Source organism: Amborella trichopoda, chromosome 7, assembly GCF_054954075.1.
Source record: "Amborella trichopoda isolate Santa Cruz 75 chromosome 7, AtrichopodaSantaCruz75HAP2 v2.0, whole genome shotgun sequence".
In the NCBI taxonomy this organism is placed as follows: Eukaryota; Viridiplantae; Streptophyta; class Magnoliopsida; order Amborellales; family Amborellaceae; genus Amborella; species Amborella trichopoda.
The window spans coordinates 42662987-42687237 of record NC_142342.1 but is presented as its reverse complement, the minus strand read 5'-3'; the positions used below and the strand labels follow the sequence as shown (position 1 = coordinate 42687237).

The following is a 24251-nucleotide window of genomic DNA, read 5'->3' as shown; positions in this document are numbered from 1 at the left end:
TGGTTTTATATAAGAAGAACAACCAGAGTATACGATAATTACCTTATGATCACAGGACCATAGCGAATATATGGTCATAAGGGTCATGGATGTCCAATAGACAGCGAGAGCGAGAGCGACAGAGAGAGAGATTCACCATTTGGTAAAGATCATGGATAATGAATAAATTCACAGTCTAGTAAAGGTCATGAATAATAAATAATAAAAAAGTATAAAAAGATGCTATTTATTTTTTGAAAAATAGTTTGATAGGGTGGCACCCATTAAAATAAGTTTAAAAAAAGTACGGAATGAAACTATTTACTTTTGGTACAACATAAACACATTAATCTTGACCAATGGATGTAAAATTGGGTAGCTGCAATTATTTTATTGACCAAGCTCAAACTTTAAAAAATAAAATTTCAAACTTTGTGACATATCCAAGCTATCAAATTTCACATTAGATGGTTGTAAGCAATTGTGACAACCTTGTATCTCTCATGTATACAAAACAATCCCATAAGTAAAACCTCACCTCATAACTCATTGTAAATTACAATTCAAGTGGTGAAAAACTTTTAAATAGATCATCTCGGCGCTTCAACATTATAATTGTAAAAATAACAAAATCAGGTTCAGGATTTGAGGTGATTTTTTATTTTGTTTTTATAAAGCCTAAGCCTTAAAGGAACTTCATCTTTTACTTTTAGTACGGAGGTCATAAATACTCTCGTCTTCCGGGTTTTAAATTAGATGCTTGTAAGTATGTAATTGATTAGATTCAAAATTTATAATAAATTTTTTTGAATTTTATGATACACTCCAATATATCTAATTTGACATCTAATAACTAAGAGTGATTGATTGTGAAATTTATGAAACAATAGTAAAGTCTTAAAGAATACAATCCCGAATTAAAACTCTCTCTCTCTAACTCATCGACGGTGTTGAGCACTTGTAAGTTATAACACACATATCATGTGGTAATGAGGATTATAATATTGTTCTTTATGCTAATCTCTAATGAGACAAACACATGAGGATCATGACCATCCAATCAATATTTGGATGGTGATTATGAGGCCCATAGAAAACAACAAAGGCGGCCTTCATCCCCATCCAATGGATTGGTTGGATGGTGATCGTCTCTGGCTAAAGATTCTTAAGAGCCATCTAATTATTGATTAGACAATAACGATTTCAAGTTTTGGAGAGGGTGCATCTTCTAATGTATTATCTAGACCGCTAAATTTCAAGATTATCAAGTGTTCATAGATATTTTTTAATCCTAAAATTTTATAAGTAGAGATAAAAATAAATTTTCTGGTCATCATAAAGATTTCTTATATTAAAACAACATATTTTGGTATTAATTAAAGGTGCGTCTTATTTTGGTTGTTTAAGGCCCTTGCTTTATATAAACCTAACCTTATATATATGGATGTGGTTTGTATAAAAGGGGCCCTATAAAATCGAAGTAAATCGCAATTTGAAATAGTGTGCTATTTTCAAAATCTTTGTGATGGTTTGAAATTTTATTTTTTATCTCTAATCATAAAAGTTAAAGCTTCAAAATAATATAGATCTACAATTCTATGAACACTTTTGACAACCTTGAACATTGACAGTCCAAAAAATGCATTACATATGTATTATTTCCAATGCTTGAAATTCATTTTTTTTCATGCACATGCATCTTGAGGTTGAGATGATTGATTTGAAGATTTTTGGGCATTGAAACGATATCGTCTATTGAATTCTTGAGATGCTCCTTCATTTGATTGTTTTGGGCCCCACCCTTATTTTAAAAGACAGCAAGGCCTGTGGTGTGCTCCCAAGAGGACATATACTTACTCCCACAGGCAAAAGAGCTAATTTGGAGAATTTTTTCATTCTAAAAACCAAGCGAATGTTTTAAAGAAAATAATTTCCAACGCACTTAGATCTGATATAGTATATTCCTGGGGCATATAATCTTTTCGTGTAAAAAGAAAAGAAAAATCATAATACAAAATGGAGGGGAAACACAATCCTGATTATTAAAAATGAAATCCAGCCCATTTACTGAGAACGAATTATTAAAAATGAAATCCAGTCCATTTACTGAACCAATTTGCGCTTATACATGCCTTATGAATACATCTTCCCAGGTTTGCTTTATGTAATTGATCTTTGCATGAATCAAAACTCAAAAACTGGACTTGTGTTATAATTTTAAGAGAAAATATATCAAAATTGGGAGTTTAAAAAAAGAAACAAGATGCACTTACAAATTTGTACGCAACTATACACTTTTTTCTCATTTCATTAAGAGAAATGACTGTACAAACCCCAAAAAGGGTTCAATCATGAACAAAGTTCTTGTACAATGTCATATTGCCAGGGTTCCTTCGATGACTTGCCCATCCTCAGAATCAGAAGATTGTGATTTTGCTTTAGACATGATCCTAGAAAATCCGTAGCCAAGCGAACTTCCACTCGCCTCACATAGCTGCAAATAAATGCATAAACATAAACCAACGAACACATAATGGGAAAATAATACATGGCCTAGCCTATTCATATAATTAGGTGTTGGGGGCATTATTTGGATGCGAAAATTGCCTGATCATCTTTGATACCCTGCAAACAATTCCCATGAAAAGAAAAGCATGTTTTTTAGGTCTTTGCAACCCTAAGATCCTTAACTTCTCAAATAGAAAGTGTGGGGCCAATCTTTGAGGGCTTATTGATTTGGAGTAAGTTTTGAGTTCCAAATCATTTTTATTTATTTACACAATTGATCTTGGGGCTGACTAAAGATGATATGAAAGTTTTCAGATTCAAAAGATAACCCTAATTATGTTTTTGGGAGCCTAGACAACTCTAATTATATGGTCAGGCTAGAGTACCTAATATGCACCCTAACATTAAAAGTAACTGAAGAATCATCTGAAGCAAGATAGACCACAGAAGATATATTCATGGTCTAACTCTAAACAAGGTATTTGAGATCAAAGTGGATTTCTCTTAGAAAAAGCATATTCATCTCTCCGAGGAAGAACACCCGAGGGACTTAACCATTAGACTCATTCATAGAGCAAAGCCATCACGTTATCTGACTACGAAATAATACATCTAAGCCAGGTGTGTATTAGTTACTGGTATAATCAACTATGGATGATTGCACATTTTTTGGAGGCAATATGGTAAGAAGACTTAAATATTAGTCTGTGGTGGATAGATACAGTGCAGAGGTTGAGTATACGGTAAGGGCTCATACTACGTGCTAACTTTAAAGAACATTGTGACTAATATAAGATACGGAAAGTAGAGATTAAACACTCAGTGGTCCACCTCGGGAATCGCTTGAGTTGGACCTGATTGGGCTGTGGAGGGAGAAGCTAAAAAATTGACGAATCTCCCAACCCCAAGGACCCCTATGTCAGTTTTGGGAGAAAACAATCAATTCCCACCTAAAATTAGGCCCCCGGCACAGCAGATTTGGTGATGGACTTGGGATTGGGACCCTCGCAAGTCAGAGCTTCATTCCAACTTTTTAAACACTGGCGAAAAGTATAGAGATTTTACGACTAATACAAGACCTATGGTCCATCTGCTTATAAACATCATTGGATAACCAGCCTGTTATCCACATAACCTATCCTATAGTTCCATAAAAGGACCAAAGATATTGAGGTAGACTGCCACTATGAAAGGGAAAATATAGTTATCAAAAGATGCACTTGATATGTTTAGTCAAAAGACCAACTTGTATGTGCTTACAGAAGCACTCCGAAAAAAATCTATCCCATGGCACATTGCAAAAGCTCAGCGCTCAAACATCTATGCTCCGGCTTTATTAGGAGTGTTAAAAAATGTTAAGCAGTAGAATGCACAATGTATTGTTGTCCCATAACAGTAATATTTTGCTACATTTGTATCATTATCATCCGAATTTTATCCTAACCATTTGGGATCGGCAGTACAAATCTGTTCTGCCATCCCTCTTTATCAAAGGCCATACCCTCAGTCAGATCATTTAGTCAAAGGCATTTCCCTTTATTGTGTAATAACATATCAACTCCTACAAAAGCATTTCCATCTAGCTGTCACTTATAATGAGAGTGGTCCATCAAGGCCATGAAATTCCTAATTTTCAAGTAACAAAAATAACTAATTAAATCTTTCCAAAAAAAATAAAAATTAAAGCATGAAACTTTTACAAAGGTTAAAAATGCTACCTCAGTGAGTTCAGAGAGATGGCGGGATCTGAATTCATTAATAGTTGTTGCAATCTCTGATGTTGGCAATTTAGCCTGTAAAGTAAAATAGCGTGCTTGGTGAGATTTGAAAACATGAAAGAAGAATTTGTTGGTATAAAATGATAAAAAACCACATTGATGCATGAACTAAAATGCCTGCATTACTGGATGAAGGACATCACAATATATGGGGTAATAAACTATACACTTGCAAACCAGCAACACACGATAAGAAAAGGAAACAACAAAGCACAGGCTCATGAGGAATGCACTACTCCATTCCCTTAGAAGTTACCATTTGCAATTATATTATAACTACCACCAATCCATATTTAATGAAAACCTTACAATTTGACGGGTAAGAAATATATCTTCGAAACAATACTGAGGCCCACAAATTTTTGTAGCCAGTAAAACTAAAGCCATTGCACAATGAGAACCTTGAATAATATTTATACATATTAGCAAATAATCAATTATCAAAAAATCTTAACATATAAAAAACTAGGACTCTTGGATGAGTTATTCAGATCTACTGTCAGCCTCCACATTAATCGTAAGGGCTGTAATCATGGCCCTGCAGATGGATCAAATGGTAGCGCCAAAAACCGCCCTTGTACACTTATACAAACATATAAGAAAGAAAACATACACATGCTACTTGCAGGAAAATGCCCTGCACTAAAGAATATACATGGAGAAAAAAACCAATAATAATGCAAAAAAAGGAAAGTACATGTAAAGATCAAGGATAGGAGAAACTCAATCAGAAAAGGAAGAACAAAATTAGCATGAGAAAAGATATAATTGAAGGGAAATCTGATGGGAAAAGAGAGAGAGAGAAGAACGGGTGTTTAGTAATTTTCCAGATGGCATACAATGTCTGATACAATACATGCATAGAGAAGGCAAGCTGTAAATTCAGCACAGAATAGAAGTTTGATTATACCAACTGCATAGTTACCTGCGCAAGAACTGCAGCAGCAAGCTGTAAACCGGGCTCCAAGGTTTCAGGGACAACCTTAAATTTTAAAATTTCAAACCAATTAGAATTTCACCATTAAAAAAGCTTCATACGTAAGTGATATGCAAGGCTATCATAGAAACATTCCAAATGGCCTATTTGGGAACTAAGTCTTCAGTGGGATCCCAATGAAGTTCTTAAGAATAAAAATCAAGAGTGAAATTACATCTCAAATTTTTTAAGCTTGAGAAACATGTACCATAAGGACAGAAGATTTAGGATTTTTTCCTTTTGGGGTATCATCAAACAGAAAATTACCGCAGTTGCACCCGCCTTCTCCAGATTTAGGCCATGATCAACATCATGGGCACGAACAAATGTCTTCACGTTGGGAAAATACTTGCTCAAAGCCCAGACCGTCCTATAATTGGCACCTGGGGTGTCTAAACAAATCGCAGCAGCACAAGCCCTCTCAGCCCCAATTTTATGGAGGACCTGATCACAACATAAGAACAAAAGGATCATCAAAAAGAAGAAAATAAGAAAAAAAGCAGGCTACAATTGTGTTTTGGCATGCTTACTTCTCGACTACCGGCATCACCAAAATATACAGGAAGATCAAGTGCACGGCCATTAGCCACACGTTCACTGCAGCATAAAGTTATTAGGCACATGTCGCAGTCAAATATAAATAGCTAAATCCCACTCTATGCAAGCAGGTTTTTCCCATGTTAAACCATGCAAAATGAATTATCAACACACATAGAAATATGTACTGTCAAAACATGAATGAGACATGCAAGAATATGGCTGCTGATAACATGAACTAAAAAAAATCACCACCATATGCCACTATAATTGATTGAGAAAACTTAAGGTATGCCTCTAGTTATTTGAAGCTTCTTACAATTGTTCGCCTTTTATTTTTAAGAAGGCCCAGTGGGCAGTCCACCCAATCTTTGAAAGTTCTCTAGGTTTCCTTGCTCTATTTGATTATTTTAATCCTTGTTATTTATTACATTTCCAATTCCTCAGTCCCTATGCCCTTGTAAGTCACTGGGACTCTGCCCTTCGTTTTCTTTTTTTTGATCAGCTACTCTGCCCATATACATGAGCTGAGTGATCCACTTTCCTCAGAGTTGGGGTAGATGCCATTTTGTCGACACGATTGTGGACGTACCCTTACAGCAGGCATTTGTCAGCAGTGTACTTTTTCTCTGGGCTAGCTTAAAAAAGATCAAACCCTCAAACACAAGGTCAGACTGAGTGCCTTCCAGTTGAACCATTCATGCATTATTATTTCTTCTGCAGGTATATACATCCTTGATGCAAGAAACTATCACTCAAGAAGAAGCTTACAGCTTTGATGATTTGAAACTACCCGTTCAGAGAACAAAAGTCATACGAGATCTTGTTAGAATTTTCACACAAACAGCTGGTGATGAATTTTCCTTTCTTTTGATTAAATGCTTCAAAATTCTCTGGAACACTTCAAGCATAGATATCTTCAACTGAATAACTCAACTTGGAAAGGAACGTAAATCAATCTCTAGTTTGAAGGAAGGAAATCTTACCTTCGGACATCAAGTGCAACAAAAGGAATCAGCCTCTCTGAAAGAAGTTGTGCAATGATCTAGACGAAAGAAACACTGTTTTTATATCCAAATAGAATGGGTTTGCCTCCAAAACTATAAAGAACTACAAAGGAAAAAAAAAAGTACCTGACCCACACGCCCGAATCCACATATGATTATATGATCTTGCAAATCATCCGTCTGTAGTCACAATCACAAGTTCAAAGATATACATCAACTTCTATGGTCTAGATGCTACACCCATATGACTATATCACATCCTATAATGCCTGAAGCCCTAAAGAATAATGAACTAGAAACCCATGAGATGCTAGCCAAATTTACAGTTCCAGTTTCAATAAACCAGCAAGGCCCAGAATTTTTTTGCTCAACATAATAAAGTCCATTATAAAACAAGATCCACCATGGAAAAGGTCAATGTTCCAAAAAAAGCCGGGCAGCGCCTAGGCGGTCATGGGGTTCTGGCCGTCCAACGCCTAGGCAAGCACCCAGATTTTTGGGCAGCCTAGGACCTCGATTGAAGAAGAGGGCAGAGTAGGGAGTAGGGGGTAGGGGGCAGGGATCAGCGGAATATGAGTATACATCATAAAATATTAAAAATCCCGTAATTCAAAGTTCTAAACCATCGTAAATTTGTAATAGATTGACGATCAGCACAACCAAAAATAAATATTATAGTAATTAGTAAATTAGTAATACGGGCACAATCCATAATGCATACTTCAGAGACCATAAACCATGCTCCGTAGTTCATATCATTCCATAATCTGTAGTTCCAAGAGTCAAGTATCTTCAGTCATCATCAGAATAAGTGAGGCAAGCCTCATCATATGCATCAGAGTCAAGTCCATCATCACCAAAGTCATCTCCCTCTTCACCATAACGCTCGCCCTCCTCCTTTTCTTACGAATCTGCCGCTTCCTCCTCTTCTTCTACCTGACTTACTCTGTGCAGATGAAGCCCTAAGAGTCTTCGTTGGTCTACCTGGTGTCTCTTCACTCTTTTTCTTATTTTTTGTGTTTTACTGAACTCAAATATTGCCTAATCTCCTCCCTGGTAGCCTCATAAATATTTTTACATAGAGCAACATCCCCCTTAGTATTGGCAAGGTGTTTCATGAACCAGTAAATACCCCCATTAGTATCCTTTACACAATAATTATACCTTATACAATTTTAGTCGTCCGGATTCGGGTTATGACCATACTTCCAACCCGGATCACCACTTCTAGAAGAACCTGAAGAAGATATTTCCATATAACAAGGCTCCTTTTCTTCCTTTCCTGTTTTACTAAATTCAAATATTGTCTAATCTCATCCGTAATAGCTTTAGGAACCTTTTTACAAAAAACAACATTCCCGTTAATACCTGCAAGGTGTTACTTGAATCGGTTAATACCCCCATTGGTATCTTTATCACAAAAATTACACCTTATATGATTTTTATTGTTCGGATTCGGGTTATAACCATACTTCCAACCTGAATCACCACTTCTAGAAGAGCTAAAAATAAAGAGACTTATCCAAATGACAAGGCTTTTGTTCCTTTTTGTTTACCTAACTCATATATTGCTTAATCTCCTCTCTGATAGCTTCAGGAACATTTTTACAAGGGGAGTTATAACCATATTTCCAGCCCAGATCACCACTTTAGAAGAATCCGAAAGAGACAGTGAAATAACACATAAAATCTCAAATATGAACATTTTTAACAAATCTTTTTGCGCAATCTTCAATATTTTTAACTAACCTTTTTGCTCAATCTTCAATTTTTGAGATGTTTCTCAATCTCAAATACTTCCCAAAAACCCTTTAATAAGCTTAAAAAATCATCAAAATCAAATCCATACCAACAAGACGATGTTTGGATCGATTTTTCAAAACTCTAAAATACCCTATTGATCACTAAGAAATGCTAAAAAGTAATTGTTTTCAAATTGTTTTCCACTCTAAAGGTAAACAAAGGGGTTTAGGTCACAAAATAACCTAAACCCCTTTATTCCCCTTATTTAGGGATAAAAAAATCCAAAAATGCTCCTCAATGAAGGGCACCCGCCTAGGCAGGGTCCCAGGCGCCTAGGCGGCCAACCATGGACTCCCCGCCCAAGATCCCCGCCTAGGCCTGGGCAATACGCCCAAACCCCTGGCCCGCCTAGGCGGGGCTCTTCTTGAAACACTAGAAAGGTCCTCAAAGATATCTATAACACATACAACAAGAGGAAAATATTAAGCACTATTCACAGGAGGTAGTCTTCCCCTTTTGCAATCAAACCTAGCCAACTAGCCCAAAGAAAGAAAAAGCTATCTAAGAAGCCGTGATATTGGCAATACTTCCATTAAAAAATAACGAGATAGATATACCAAGACATCAGTTAGATGACTAAACTAAGCCCTTAAAATGTCTAGAATATACGTATATGATGACCAGTGAGGAGGGTTTGGCCATCACTCCTTGTCCATTTTATAAAAGTTAAAAACTCAACAAAGCACAAGTACGTGCTCATACTGGACATGATTATTGCAACATAAGACCTTGCATTTAAAGACACTAGGAGATTTAAATCTTCTCCACTTCTCTCAGAACTATGAACCAAGACTCTGTGCAGCACTCTGCCAAATGCTGACATCAAAACCATATAACTTGGCACAAATCAAATACCCCATTCATACAACCCTTATTTCAGTTAACAACGTGCATTTGAGTTATTTACTGCATTTTCCCAATCATCCAATCACCTGAATCCTATTATGTTGTGAAGAAAAGCTCCAGATAAGTAACCATAGTTGCTACTAAACAAAATTGCATCAATATGCCAAACACAATGACCTAATCAACAGATGACCTCTAAATATGAAAAAGATTGTAACCTGGTTTTCTGCAGAAATTATACCTAGCCATTGAAAAACTTAAATTTCTAGGAAAATTCTAGTGTATAGAGTAAGAAGAATCACCTCACTCTCAACAGGGAGTAAGCTTCGCACATCATGCTGCTCAAATCGGGATGCAATTAATTGTCCTCCTGCCGCCAACCATGGCGTGAGGGCCATCGAAATCCCCACAACCAAGAACAGCAAAGATGAAAGCTGCAGAGACATGATACCCTGCCAAAGGTGGACATATCATCAAATTAGAAAACCAAAGTTGAAACTTAATTGTGATGCTGAAAGTGAACCAAATGCTATAAGAAGCAAAAATAGTAAATTAAGTAGCATTACATGTATAAGCAAATGATCTTCATGACTACATCATAAATAAATAAAAAAACAAGGTATCACAGAGCCACTAGTGAAAATGCATCATCATTTTAGCCTTTTCCCAATTAATTGGGATCGGCTACATGAATCTTGGTTCTCCATTCTGCTCTATTAAATGCCATATCCTCAATGAGGCCACAAATCCCCATATCTTTTCGGACTACTTCCAACCACGCTCTTTTGGGCCTACCTCTTGCCCTTTTCGGACTACTTCCAACCACATTCTTTTGGGCCTACCTCTTGCCCTTTTCAGTCTTTCCACTTAAACTAACTCGCACCTCCTAACAGTTGATGTACTTGGTCAGCGCCACACTTGGCCAGCCCACCTAAGTCTACACTCTCATTTTATCGCCTATTGGTCACGCCTAAATTCTCTCAAATAGATCATTTCGAATTCTATCCCTTTTTGTCTTGCCACTCATTCATCTCAACATCCTCATCTCCGCTACACTCATTCTATGGGCACATTGTTTTTTGTCTGCCCAACATTTCACCCCATAGAGCAAAGCTGGTCTCACCGATGTCCGATAGAACTCGCCCTGATGTCCGATAGAACTCGCCCTTCAGCCTCATTGGTATGCACTAGTGAAAATACATGCAACTCATAAATAATAACTATCTTCTGCATTTTCATGATGGCAGATTATCAAACTTAACAGAGCAAAAGTGGAGCATTTTGGAAATGATGCATCACGAAATAAATCAAACAAAACATCATCTAATAAACAAGTAAAGTAAAAAGGACTTGCAACTTATATATTTTGCTTGAGGTTGAAACTTCAAAGCACGGCAAAATCTGCTTTTCCAGTATATATTTTCTAATGCTAGGATATAACATGTATGTCATTCACACTGTTATCATTGATACTATTTTGAGCCAATCGCCTTGAATTGACCAGCACGGAGTTAGTTCAAGGGCCTTGAAGTGACGATTGTGATGCAAACAAGGTCATGAAACTCATATGATGCTAGCACCACCAGCAAGAAGCATTGAATGTTGAGTGATGGTTGGTCAGCACAATCTTGAGTGCACACTAGTCATATTATGTCCAGCTGCCCTAGTAAACTCAATTTCAGCAAGACAAAATGATAAATACAAATATAAAGCACCTTAAATGCAAACAAAATTCAAACTCCTGAATCTATGAATCACCACCAATAACAGCAACTCATTAACATTCCGCAGCATCCACAAAAGCTTCAAGGATCACGTGGATCAGTTACAATGCAAGGCATTAACCGAATGACAACAGAAAATCAATTCCTATAGTGAGACTGCCTTATGTACAGGTTGCGATACATCATGCTTTACCAGAGCATTTGATGCGAGCTGCAAGAGAGGGTGCCTGGGAAGCTTTCTCTTGTGTAGTTAGAGCTGAGGGAAAAAGTTCAATCTAAACATTGCTCCTTGCAAACAAGAAAAGAGGCTAGACAACATGAAAAGACAGTTACTTAAAACTACACATACATAAGCAACCAAAAGTAAATCCATCATCCAAGACACCCACTCTAATTCCCTTCAAAGGTAAGCTTGGACATTTGTGAAATGAAGAAACAGAAATGTTTAAAAACTAAATTTCATTGATAACAGAAATGAAAACCAACCTGATTAACAGCCTCTCCAAATGCAACAAAGGCAAATTCTCCACCAGGTGCAAGAAGAAGGCCAACTCGAACTGCAGCAATGCTAGAAATCCCAAAAGTTCTACCCACTAGTGAAACTAATAAAGTTTTCCCACCAATTAAAAGGCACAAGGCTCCCGAAATAACAGGAAAGTTGGAAATAAGAAGTTTTGGATCAATAGACATTCCAACCTGAAAGATCGCCAGGGATACTAGAGTCAGATCATAAACAGTCAGATGATTATTATAGCATGATCAATTAAAACATATCATAAATATTCTACTGGTAATAAAATATCATACAACAGTTAACTTCCTCACGGGCTACTCCAATTTATAAATTCATAAAGCCATCACTTGTCACATAAGCATAGTAACGATACATCCCTAGAATAGTTCCAACATGCAACCTAAAATTTGCTCCATGAGAGAAAAAGGCGAATTGGGAAGTTTTCTAATGAAGTAAATGAAAAACTCTTACATAGGCCAGAGTATGCTTAGGAAGCCAACAAACGTCCAGGCCAACCACATGGCTTGAACCTGTGATCAAGGACCTTCTAGCTACAGCTAAAAACTAATGGAGATATCGGCATAATAAGTTCTGAAGCATAACGTTAGACTAAGTAACGATGCCCATGCGTCATTAGACAAGCACGATACATGTGAGCCAGCTGAAGATTAATCACTTGTTATTACTCAACTACAAATCAGCGAAAATAGGAAGGTTCAAGCAAAAGCCAATGCAGATCATATACCGTCATAAAGAAGAGGCCCAACAGAAGACCACGATATGGAGCAATATCAGATTCAACCTGGAGTGAAAATTCAGTTTCTGCAAGGAGCAATCCAGCCAAAAATGCCCCCAAAGCCATTGAAAGCCCAGCCTGTTCAGAATATAATTTTAATACCTATAAAGTCAATGTTTAAAGGAAGAAGAATCAAATTCATCGCACAAGGATCCACATACCCTAGCAGTAAGGACACTAGTCCCCAGAATGACGAGAAGGGTGTTCGCAGAGAATATCTCAGCATTTTGGTTCTCCGCAATTTGCTTATAAATTGGACGAAGTAACTGTTATTTTAACCAAAACATCATCACAAATCAGATATCAACTACAGAGATACCAGCCATAGAAATGTTAATTTGGAAGATAAAACATCATTACATAGACATGATAATCAAAGTGACCACAAAATGCACAAATTCCTAAACCTTTTTCTTTGAGGGTAACGTTTTCGTCAACAAGGCATTTAAAACAAAAGTGCAATGCAGACTTAGGCTTGAAATTGACAAAGACAAACCGTTCGTTGTAAGTTCATCAGCAATGAGAAATGCAGTTTTTTCAATTCTACAGTTATACATGCCCAAAATGAGTATTGGAAGATGCCAAAGCAAACCATATTGCCACATTTAGACAAGGTTGATTCCAAGGATTGTCACTAAAAATAATAGCATGCAGTTATTAACTGTGCTTGAGAAAAGAACTAAAAACCGAAGGGTACTTTAATATGCACAGTTTTCAAATAAAACTGATGCATCCATTCCAGGCAAACTCTAATCCACATAGAGGAATGCACTTCATGTCAGCAAGTGCATAATAAAATACATACATAGATTTCCTATTTTTGTGATAAGATGTGAAAATATGATCTATGAGCAAATGATGAAGTGTAACGGGTTCCACACTTCCACACTAATTCCTTGCCAACTCTTCCAGCAGAAATGGCATCATTAGATAAGACAATCAAGACACCAACAAAGGATCCTCAGGGACAGACACATTGCTTGCCAAATCTTCCAATAGGGATGGCCACAGAAGTATCAATTCAAAGGAAGAACTTTACCAAGCGCCCTCCTGCAATGATGGCGGTGATTGCGACTATTGCTTTAACAGCAGCAAGTCCAAGAGCTTCTGCAATTGCCTGAAAACCAACCTGAATAACAGAAATACAAGATCAATAGAAAAGGAAATAACATCTGGAAGGAGTAAAAAATCCCATATAATATAAGAAAAATCCTTTAAAAACACAGAATATGATACACTGTGTATTCATAGCTTCACAAATTATGAAGTATGACCGAATCTAAAACATTAAACTATTCCTACGATCATGGCAGGCTTTCTTATAATCTGAATGGAAATTATTACACAGAGGAAAATGAGGTGGCAGGGAATCCTATCACACCCCCTCTCCCACACAGTTTCTCCCTCCAGGAAAATGTATTATAATGGTTTAGTTTTATATTCGTAATTTTCATAGTTTATGACTGTGAATTTGGTTAATTTTTTCCTCAACCCTGCCTATCACAACGCACCAGATCAGATCATTCAGCCTGAGATAATGCAAGCGGTGAAAATTTTCATTACTACATCTGAATTCTGTCCAAATTTGAAATTGTAGTTTCAAGAGATATTGCCAGATAGCATGTCGTAAAAAGATAAAAGCCTAAACCAATAACAGTGCGTTCAGAATATCAGGGAGAAATAGTATCCGCCAAGAAAAACCTTTAAGAGATATTACCCCTCCTTTGGAAGAATTTGGAGAAATAAGAGGAATAAGTATCAGCAACACCACCACAGCCAAGTCCTACAATTAAAACAGAGAACAGGAAAGTCTATCAGGATGCTGAAACTATTTATATTGCAACAAGTCTTGAATGAATCGTTGTGATGAGTGACACACTATAAGGGAAAATAATGGAAATATGTGCAAGAAGAACATTAGGAAGAAGATCAATATATATTCTTAAATTTCGTAAGAGAGCCGCTCAAAAGCTTATAAATGGAATTTTTCATCCCTATTTGAGAGAAGCCAACTTCCAAAATTTAATAATTAGAAACACCATATTGACTTTGAGCATTGCAGCCAAAATAGCAAGAGAATGCTGCATATTATTAAAATTCTCACATGTAACGTGCAATCCATAGGAAGAGATTTATAAATACAACCATCACCTGGAAAAGCAACACAGAAAAAGTGGCACGCCCGTGACGTGAAGTGCTCTCTCCTCTTTCCTGTAGCACCTGCAAAAAATTCCATAGCAATAGCAATCAATAAATTCTATTTCAATCATTAAAAATCATATCTAATTAAATTGTTAAAAATATATCTGGTTAAACTTATTTCAATCCAAGTCAAATTGGAAAGTCAAACAACAGAAGACCACATGACATGTATGTATCAGAAAGTGCACAACTTCCTCAGATGAAGAACAAAGTGCCTTCCATCATAAATCACAAAGTGTACAGATTTTTCATCCCTTTGGACAATAACATGGAAATTAATCTAGCACAACCCCTTGCCCAGGCTTATAGGCATGCAATGAACATTACTTTCTAAACAAAGAAATGAAGAAAGCATTAACCCTAAGGTACATCAAAACTAAAGTAAAAGAGCTTCCTATGAGTGAAAGAATCAAATGTATAAATAGTGAAACTAGTTTTCCAAGTTCAAGATTACACAGGATGTTACCTGTAGAACTACAGCAGTAGAAGATAGTGCCAGGCCATTGCCAATGACAATTGCAGCAGGACCAGGTTGCCCTGCAACAAAATGAGCAACCAGACCAACCACCACTGCCGTCACGAAAACCTGCATATCAACATTTATATAAAATTTTTGGATAAATTTGTGAAGAAAGTGTGTTAGAAGAATAAAAACAAGTGCAACAATTACCTGGGCAGAGCCTAAACCGAAGACATACTTCTTCATGGAGCTCAGTCTTTCTACAGAAAGCTGCAGAAATTATAATTTCTTGTACTCATTCTTCAAATATAACAAAAAAGAAGCCATCAATTTAAAGTGCCTATTTGTAAATGTAGTCCTTCAGAATGGAAATGTTGAAGAGGAACAGGACGTATTTTACCTCAAGCCCAATATTGAACAGCAAAAAAACAACCCCAAATTCTGCAATAGCTTTTGTCCCATGAACATGGCGTATGATAGAGAGACCATATGGCCCAATTAAGATACCAGCAGCCAAGTACCCAAGTACCGGACTTCCTAAAATAACCCAAGCAGTACAGGTTAAAAAATCAACTGAATGACATATCTCATAAATTTTGTAATATCTTTTGAAAGGAGAAAGAAAGGGCCAATAATTTTTATATAACTAATATCATCTGTTGAAAGGACTACCAAATATTTCACGGAGAAAGATAGCGTAATTCTAGAATAATGGAGAAAAAGCATCCATCTATCATAAGACCAAAAAAAACACTTATTAACTATAATTGCGTCAGGCAATGTAAAACTTAACAAAAAAAAACAGAATCATGAATATACTAGAAATAACGTCAAGCGTTGAAATGGTAAAATGTTAAAGGAAAAGTATTTTGCAAATTTTTATTTTGGACATGTTGGACAAATTTCTAGTTAGGAGTGCTTGATGGAACTCTCAAATCATATTTTTCCCACTCTAAGATGAATAAAGAAAATCATAATCAAATTGATTTGGAGCTCAAAAATGCCCCGAACCAAAATCCCCTTCAAGATATGGACTGTCCAATTTGATACACGTCAGACCTAGAGAATTTCTCACTTTCCTTTAATCATCTTTAGGATGAATCAAAGAGGACATGAACCCCGAAGCTAGTTGCAGTCCAACACTGGTGAAATATGGGTAGTAGTTGGCCTAAAATGTGAATACAGAAAGACACGTACTATTATCATTTTGAATAAAGCAATATGCGTTCTCAATATATGAAGTTTTTTTAATATATGTAATTCAATATTCCATTCTTTTAAATTAAAAGGTACGCACAGAAACTAAAATGTACGGCGAAGCATCCCAGGTTTAAAAGTTTTTTGAGAATCTAACCCAGGTTTAAAAGTTTTAACAACCAAATGTTTAAAAATTGACTCCCACCCATCTTCCCTATGCTTATTTTTGCAACTACACGTGCCAAAGAATGATCCTTTTATAAATAATTTCCCCACCAAAAAACAAGAAGAATAAGAAGAAAAGAAAAAAACCCTTCTCTTAGATTGTACATCCTGAAAGTCAAAAACTGTCTCCTCATTTGGCCAATGGCCTCTTCTATGAATCCAATCAAACCCAACAAACTTATTTCCTTAATGCACCCCCCAACTTACGCCTAGGCACACCACAGGAAGGAAGGAACGAGTTGAAGCCGAACTGAAAAACATGAAACTAAAGCACAAGAATGAAATCAGCTTCTAATAAGGACATTAGATTTGTATAAAATCCAAATGTGCCAACAGGGTGCTTACAATTCCATCTATATGAGCTATGTTTCACTATACTGGTTATATCTTTGTCTTTTGAGGTTATAAACAAGTTTAAAAAACTAGAAGTCGTATTGGATAAAGATAAGATTCATTAATGGCTTTTATGAATGAGGTTTCACCAGTACAAGTATTAACACAATTTAGGCATAAATAATGAGAGTTCAATTTAATTGTTATGCAACAAAGAATAGTCTGCCAAAAGCTGATCCAATGCAATTTTTGAACGTATCAAAAGGCTGTTCTAATGTAAAATTTTGTATTTTTTACCTGCTTCTGTATCTTACTTTTTAGTTGGATATGGTTTCAAGCTAACACTTAAAGTTTGTAATGTGCACAAGTTAATCTCATTCATGTTATTTAGTGGGAAAATAAATTATGGAATGCAACAAAAACCTGAAAACCTACACGGATAAACACACCTATGTATAAATACACCAAATACAAACATTAAGGACATATATATAGGTTATGTTAGGATACTCATACATATGGGTATTTCCTTACGGTACTCAACATTTTTTGACACTTGATACCTTTACCCCCACCATGTAATATTTTTTTCGTTTAGGGGCATTTTAGCTAATTTATAATAAGTAAAGTAGAAATTATTGATAAAAAGATACTCATTAATTAACTATAGTGGAGGATGACATCATCCACATGGAGCAATGATTGTTTCTTAACCACTAGTAAAATGCGGCTAGTTTCTTATAGAAATATCTATCCCACGCCTCCTAATGACAAAAAATGCCATTACTAAAGGAATTTTGTATTACAAAACAAAGGGCAATGAGTATCCAAAAATGTTGAGACTATATATATATATATATATATATATATAGGGTGCGGTTTCTATAAGGTTGCAACCTTAAACAATCCAATTAAAGCGCACCTTAAAATTTTATCATAACATTTAATTTTGTTGGAAAAAAATCTTAGTATTATCTTAAAATCTATTTTCATACCTAACTAGAAAATTTTAAATTCCAAAAATAGTTAAAATTAAGTAGATCTATAAATATATGAAAATCTTGAAAATGGACGGTCTAGATAATGTGTTAAAAGATGCACTATTTCCGGGACTCAAAAACTTTTTTTTTTCATAGTCATACATCTCGATGTCGAGATGATCGATTAGAGTGTTTTTTCAACATTAAAACAACATTTGCGATATATTTTTGAGGTGCATCTGTGATTCTAAATTTTAAGGTTCCAACCTTATGTAAACTTTCCCCATATATATATATGCTCTACCACTCCCCAAAAAAACCAAAATAAAATGAATACAGATGCTCAAATATGCTTACACAATACATACTCTCAACATGTCAGTGTTTTATTGATATGCTTACTTACACATTTTTTTCAACAATTAACCTTCGAACATACTTAAAAATCATATGCATCAAGTTAGGTGGGATTGCAACAAAAGTATCAGCCAACAAACATAACTTGGACCATCAGACAATAATGCATATACAAGTGACAATGATCCTTATCCAAACAGTCCCATCTTGTATGTAACTTACCTCCAGGAATCTTCTGAAATAATGGTACAAAGATAACACTCGCCAGCAATAACCACAGCATGTCAAAAAGGGAGGCTTCCTCCTCATTTATCTAGAAAGAGACGAAATATGTAAAGATCTCCTCAACGTTCCCATGAAAAGCAACAAATAGTAATCAACTTGGAAAGATAACCATAGGATAGTTATCATGTCCACGACAATGCCATTTTTCAAATCAGCTGAAATATAATCTCTCAGACAAGAAACCCAGAAAAAACATCACCTCTTGGTGTGGTAGCTTCTCTAATATCTTCTTAAACCGCTTAGGAATTCTTCGTAACTCCCGTACTAAAGGCTTTGCACTGGAGGTGACTTCTTCAATGCCAGTGACAATATCCGATTGCTGAATTATTGGAGCACCTTTTTCCAAACGATTACTAAGAAAAATGGTCCTGTAACAGTGAAAATCACAGAGAGAAGGTTCTTATCCATCAAATATGGGAAGTGTCACATCCAACACAGTAACGGTTATTTTGAGAAAGAGGATCATAAATGTAAGGAATTTATAAACTCGACCGTTCATAATTAGCAACCTCAGAAAGTAATGAACAACGTTAGAAGTCAAGCAACAAGGCCTTATATGAAACATAATGCTGAGTAGAAACAGGTTCCAATGCAGGCAAGCTCAGAGGTGAGGATCAATATTATATTGATACCAAGTAAAACTCGATTTTAAATGCAAATGCAAATCATGAAACAAATTACATTATGGATCAGATAAGGCAAAAGAGCTGCCACCGAGCAACTACCTTCAGCCCTGTGCCAGGGATATGGTATGTGAACTAAAAGACAGAAAGTTAACTTCCTTTCTTTGAAGAAGGTGAATGGCCGAGTCAATAAAGAAAGGATGAAACACACGACTTGCTCAATTTGAGTTGAATAGGGTGAGTTAGGAGCAAACTTGCAGTGTTTTATTACGAAACTTTGAAAAATATCAATGTCCCACTATGTCCACCAAAAGATAATTTCCTAAAAAAGATTTAAAAAGGAAAAACAAAACTTCCTCAAAGGTTCCCAAAGGCTTCCCATACACAGAGATGTCAAACATCAGACAGAACCCCAAAGGTATGAACCTAAACTTGGATGACCTGAAAATCATCTTTTAGTGGATCAAACTCGAGAAGTATCATATAGTTTCTAGTGACCAGGTTCGATACTTGGGCACTTCATATTTTTTGTTAGTTGATTGCGGGTTTCGAACCTGCAAGCAGAGCTCCATACCATGAGTTCACAGGACCGAACCAGATGGTCACTTCTTGAATGCATGTTAACAATGTATTATGTTGTGCTTGAGAATGGATGTCAATAAATATTTATTTTCACTCTAACATTAAGAAAAAAAACACTTGGTGATGATTGCATCTGGTGTGCATGAATGATCCAAATACAATCATTTTATAGGTTAGTCCAGCAATGGTTGAATTTTATTTTATTTTTTCAAAGGAAGTTCACTAAGCAATGATTGCAATTTATCCTTACAAAATTATATGCAATATTTCAAGAACTTTCATCAATGAGAAATACAAGATACTGATAATGTTGTAATGACACTCATGTAGCCACTTCTCATTTTCATGATTCTAATAATGTTGTTGCCATCTTGTAAGATCATTTTTATTATCTACAGTACCTAAACAATATGAGGCCCAAGATGCTATTCCATAATTAACTAATAAAACAAGACTATAACATTCTCAATCAAGAATTGTGTGCTTACCCAGCACCAAGAAACAAGATCCCAAATACCAACTTGGGCAGTTGCTTCCTAGCAGTAATAACCACCTCTCGAAAAACTGCTCCAGGCGTAAACTCCTCCCCATCTTCCTTAGAGGAGAAGAATGACGCAGAAAAGAATCGAGAAGACTTCTTCAGTAATGTTTTGGGGGCAATGGAAGGAGCACTGTCTTTGGCTGTTTCCTGTTTCTTTGACTGCAAAGAAACCTTCGATTTCTCGGATTCATTTTCAGCTTCTCTCAGGCCATCTATCTCCACCTTGATGTTGTCCTGACCATTTAATTTTTCTGACAGTTCCAACTGTTCAGCCATTGCCACACTTGATTCATGCACTTCAGAAGGGCGACTACTGAGCAGAGCATCCTCAGCTCGACTTGTTTCATCACCACTGGAGCTAGAGTCTTCACTAACTCCTTGAGTAATTCTTTCTTTCTCCATCAACACTTCATCATTCAACAAATCAACATCAGATGGATCAGAGGACTCGGCAATGGCAGTTTGGCCATTACCAATGACAAGTTTTTCAGCTTTTTGTAAAGCAATCTCAGCATCACTAACATGCTGAGTAGCTTCAACCTCAATAGCGACAGCTTGCTCAGCTAGATGCATTATGTTGGCAACATCCTCCTCAGCTTGAGCAGCGTTTTCTTGTGCATCTTCTGCAAATTCGCTCAAACGATCCACTTCCTTTTGCAGGTCCATTTTCCTGCTTTGTATACGTCGAAGCTCAGCCTCACAACATGCAAGAGTGGCATGACAGCCCTTTATCTCATCTTTCGCGATTAAGAGAGCTAGTTCCTCAGGTCTGGTTTCTTGCACAATATCACCAGGTTCATATAGTTTTTCATCAGTATGTTCATGAGATTTCACTGAGCCATCTTCTGAATCCTTAAATTCGAGTTTTGGGTCTTGAATTTGGGCCTGGTTTAAAGCTTCCGCAGCCACTTTTAGTCGTGCTTCAGCCATGGATAGAGCCATTGTTGCTCTCTGAACTGCTTCTTTCGCAGCTGCTTCCTCACCCAGCATCTCTTCAACCATAGTAGAAGACACTCCAACCTCATCCCAAGCACGAACAGCCTCATCTTTCAAGGCAATAGCAGTCTCTGATATCCTTTGGGCTTTTTCCTCAAATGCAGTGCTATTAAGTCTTGCAACTTCCAGTTCAGTTAGAGCTTTTTGAAGCAACTCCTTCAAGTCCTCCATACTGGGTGATTCAGCCAACATGGTTCTTTCTTTGTTGGCTTTTTCCTCTGAACTTTCAGCCGATGATGAAAAATTATCAAATGGATCTTCCGAAAATTGGACCATGTCATCTCTATTTTTGACATTTGGTCTTGAATCTGATTCTATATTACCCGTCTCTATGGCATTATCCCCACCTTCAACATACGCTAAAGAATCTTTACCAGCGTGGCCATTAGATTGACATTGAGCACACATTTGCCGACCCTTTAAAGTTCTTAACAAGTTCTCTGAACTAAGGAAAAGACTACTTGAATTTGAATTCAAAGAGTGGGGACATAACCCATGACCACAAGTACTCATTTTTACAATAGAATTCGCTCCACCTGAATTACTCTTACAATTTCTAAAGTATCTCTCAGGGAAGAACACACAACAATGTGATCCTCTAAAAGAGCGCAAACAACAATCCATATCCTTCTTAGGTTTCCTCATAAAGTATGCCTTGTTAAATGCAGCAGAAACTCTCTGTTTTGCAAACACAGAACCATTCTTCTTCCTTTGTGTTAGTCTTGAACTGAAACAAAACGAATCCAATCTAGAAGAATCTGAACCAGGAGAACATTTAGTTGAAGACATATGCATGAAACTATGTGAAATCTCCATTATTTCCAGCTTTTTCAGTCAAAGAAATGCCCTATACCAACCAAGTTGCTAAGCTCAAAATCAAATAACCCAGCATGATTGCCACAGTCCAATCATGTTACAAGAATATTTCACTCTACACATTATGATACTCTATAGTCTACATGCAATGCTCCATTCTCACTGTAAACATTTCTCTTTTCAACTATTGGTTTGATAAGCTAAATATCTCCAAATTTATCAAGGATTTCCAGTGAAAATCCAGAAAAACCAAGAAATAATGCAGCTATCAACTGCTTAATCAGAGACTGAAAATAACGACTCCAAGAATGAAATATCACATCCCTGTAAATACTTTCATTTCAATAAACTACAAACCCAATCAAAACTAATAGATGAATAATGCACACCAATTCAGAACCTGATGGATCACTTCCCTGCCATTCAACGACAGGTGAAGCAGAAAAACCCTAGAAACAATAATGAAGAGCACGATTACGACATAAAAAATCAGAGCGCAAAAGTCTTGGTGGTAGCAGCACGTGAGCCCCAGCCGAGGTCTAGGCTTCTGTTATCACCAAACACCTTAAAAAACCAGTAATGATGCCACCCTCAAAAACCACCCACTGAACTACCAAAGAACAATCACAGCTCACGAAACTGCGTCCCGTACATTTCAACAACATGAAATACACACACCAGGCAACATTACCATTCAGAGCCCTAGAAAACCTATCAATCCATGTATGAGAGAATCGATATCCTAGTCGTATCACAAGCTCTAAAATCGTAATGGATGGAGGAATTAAGCGCCTCAAATTCAAATGCTGAGACCTGCTACCTCGCCGTAAAACACTAAAATCAGAATTCGATGACTTCAACGTATGAAGAAGCCATTAAAGTGAGAGAGTTGCGGGTTGGATTGAAGAAATGAAGTGACTACGCAAAACCCTAGAAATTCGGGTCCGCTTCCCTCTCTCTCTAAACTCTCTGAGAGATGGCCGAAAAATGACAAAAAAATAGGTATACAGTCACTCTGGCACAAGGGCGGCCAAATAAAAAATAATTAAATTAAACCAGGCACGAGTGTGGCCGAATAAAAAAGGAAAAAGTTTATGTAGAGGCTTTAACCAATCAAATTTGAGCCTACATTTAAATTTTCAGAAGAGGTTGTTTTGATGCTCAAATATCATCAAATTCATCATCTCGACATTAAAACGCAGACATAAAAATAATAATAATAATTTTAAGTTTTGAAAATAGTGTATTTTGTAATGCATTTTTGGATCATCAATTTTTAAAATTTTGTCAATCTATACTATTGTTTAAGCTTTAAATTTTATAAATAAATACGAAAATATATTTTAAGCTATACAAAGATTTCCAATATTTAAAACCATGTTTCTATATATTATTTGAAGGTAGGCTCTAATTTGATTGGTTAAAGCCTAGGCTCTATACAAACGGCAGCCAATAAAAAAAGAGAAAATGTTATATAGAGCCAGGCTCTCAACAATCAAATTAGAGCTTACCTCAAAATTTTCAATAAAAGTAGTTGTTTTGATGCCGGGATATCTTCAAATTGATCATTTCGAGATGCATGGACATGAGAAAATAATAGATTTCAAGTCTTAGAAATAGTGTATTTTCATTGACCATTAATTTTCAAGATTTTCAAAATTTCATAGATCTGTCGATCTACACTCTGAAAAGTATATACTATCATAAAGATTTCCAATATTGAAACCGCATTTCTTGACACTATTTGAAAATAGGCTCTAATTTGATTGTTTAGAGCCTAGGCTCTATACAAACCTCACCTAATAAAAAATAATGGAAAATAGTTTGATAGGCCAACATTCCTATCAAAATAAGTAAATCCTCACTTTATAACTCGTCGAAAATTGAAATTCAAGTACTAGAAACCCTTTTTTTGTCAACCATCTTGGCTTGAACATTATGGTTGTGAATAAAAAAAAGATTTCAAGATTTAAAATATATGGTTATTGTAACAAATTATCTAGACCGTCCATTTCACCCTAAAACTAAGTGTTCATAGATTTGCAAGATCTATACCATTTTTTTATTTTTAAATTTCAATGACGCTGTTGGAAAGTGATTTTAGAGCCATCATGGAGACTTGTGTTGCCAAAAGTGCTTTTTGGACAAGGATTTAAGGTGAGGCTTTATTTTGTTTTTATAAAGCC

At 36.2% G+C, this 24251-nt stretch overlaps 1 protein-coding gene across 2 annotated transcripts; it reads right to left on the bottom strand.

The window, feature by feature from the left end:
• Window positions 1-2255: 2255 nt before the first annotated feature.
• Window positions 2256-23228, bottom strand: LOC18423071 (K(+) efflux antiporter 2, chloroplastic). Of its 2 annotated transcripts, XM_006827652.4 has the most exons (20): window positions 20201-23228; window positions 18707-18875; window positions 18445-18535; window positions 15531-15667; window positions 15341-15400; window positions 15137-15256; window positions 14620-14688; window positions 14186-14251; window positions 13508-13597; window positions 12630-12734; window positions 12418-12546; window positions 11645-11854; window positions 9737-9886; window positions 6912-6965; window positions 6765-6823; window positions 5772-5838; window positions 5509-5685; window positions 5191-5247; window positions 4206-4280; window positions 2256-2473 (listed from the first exon to the last, which is right to left on the bottom strand). In XM_006827652.4, exons 1-20 carry the CDS (start codon window positions 22063-22065, stop codon window positions 2354-2356), a joined length of 3870 nt encoding a protein of 1289 aa, XP_006827715.2. In that variant the 5' UTR covers window positions 22066-23228; the 3' UTR covers window positions 2256-2353. The 2 variants fall into 2 exon arrangements, with proteins under 2 accessions (XP_006827715.2, XP_088727606.1); XM_088871480.1 differs by lacking the exons at window positions 18445-18535; window positions 18707-18875; window positions 20201-23228 and having other exon boundaries at window positions 15341-15430; window positions 15531-15662.
• Between the last annotated feature and the right edge of the window lie 1023 nt (window positions 23229-24251).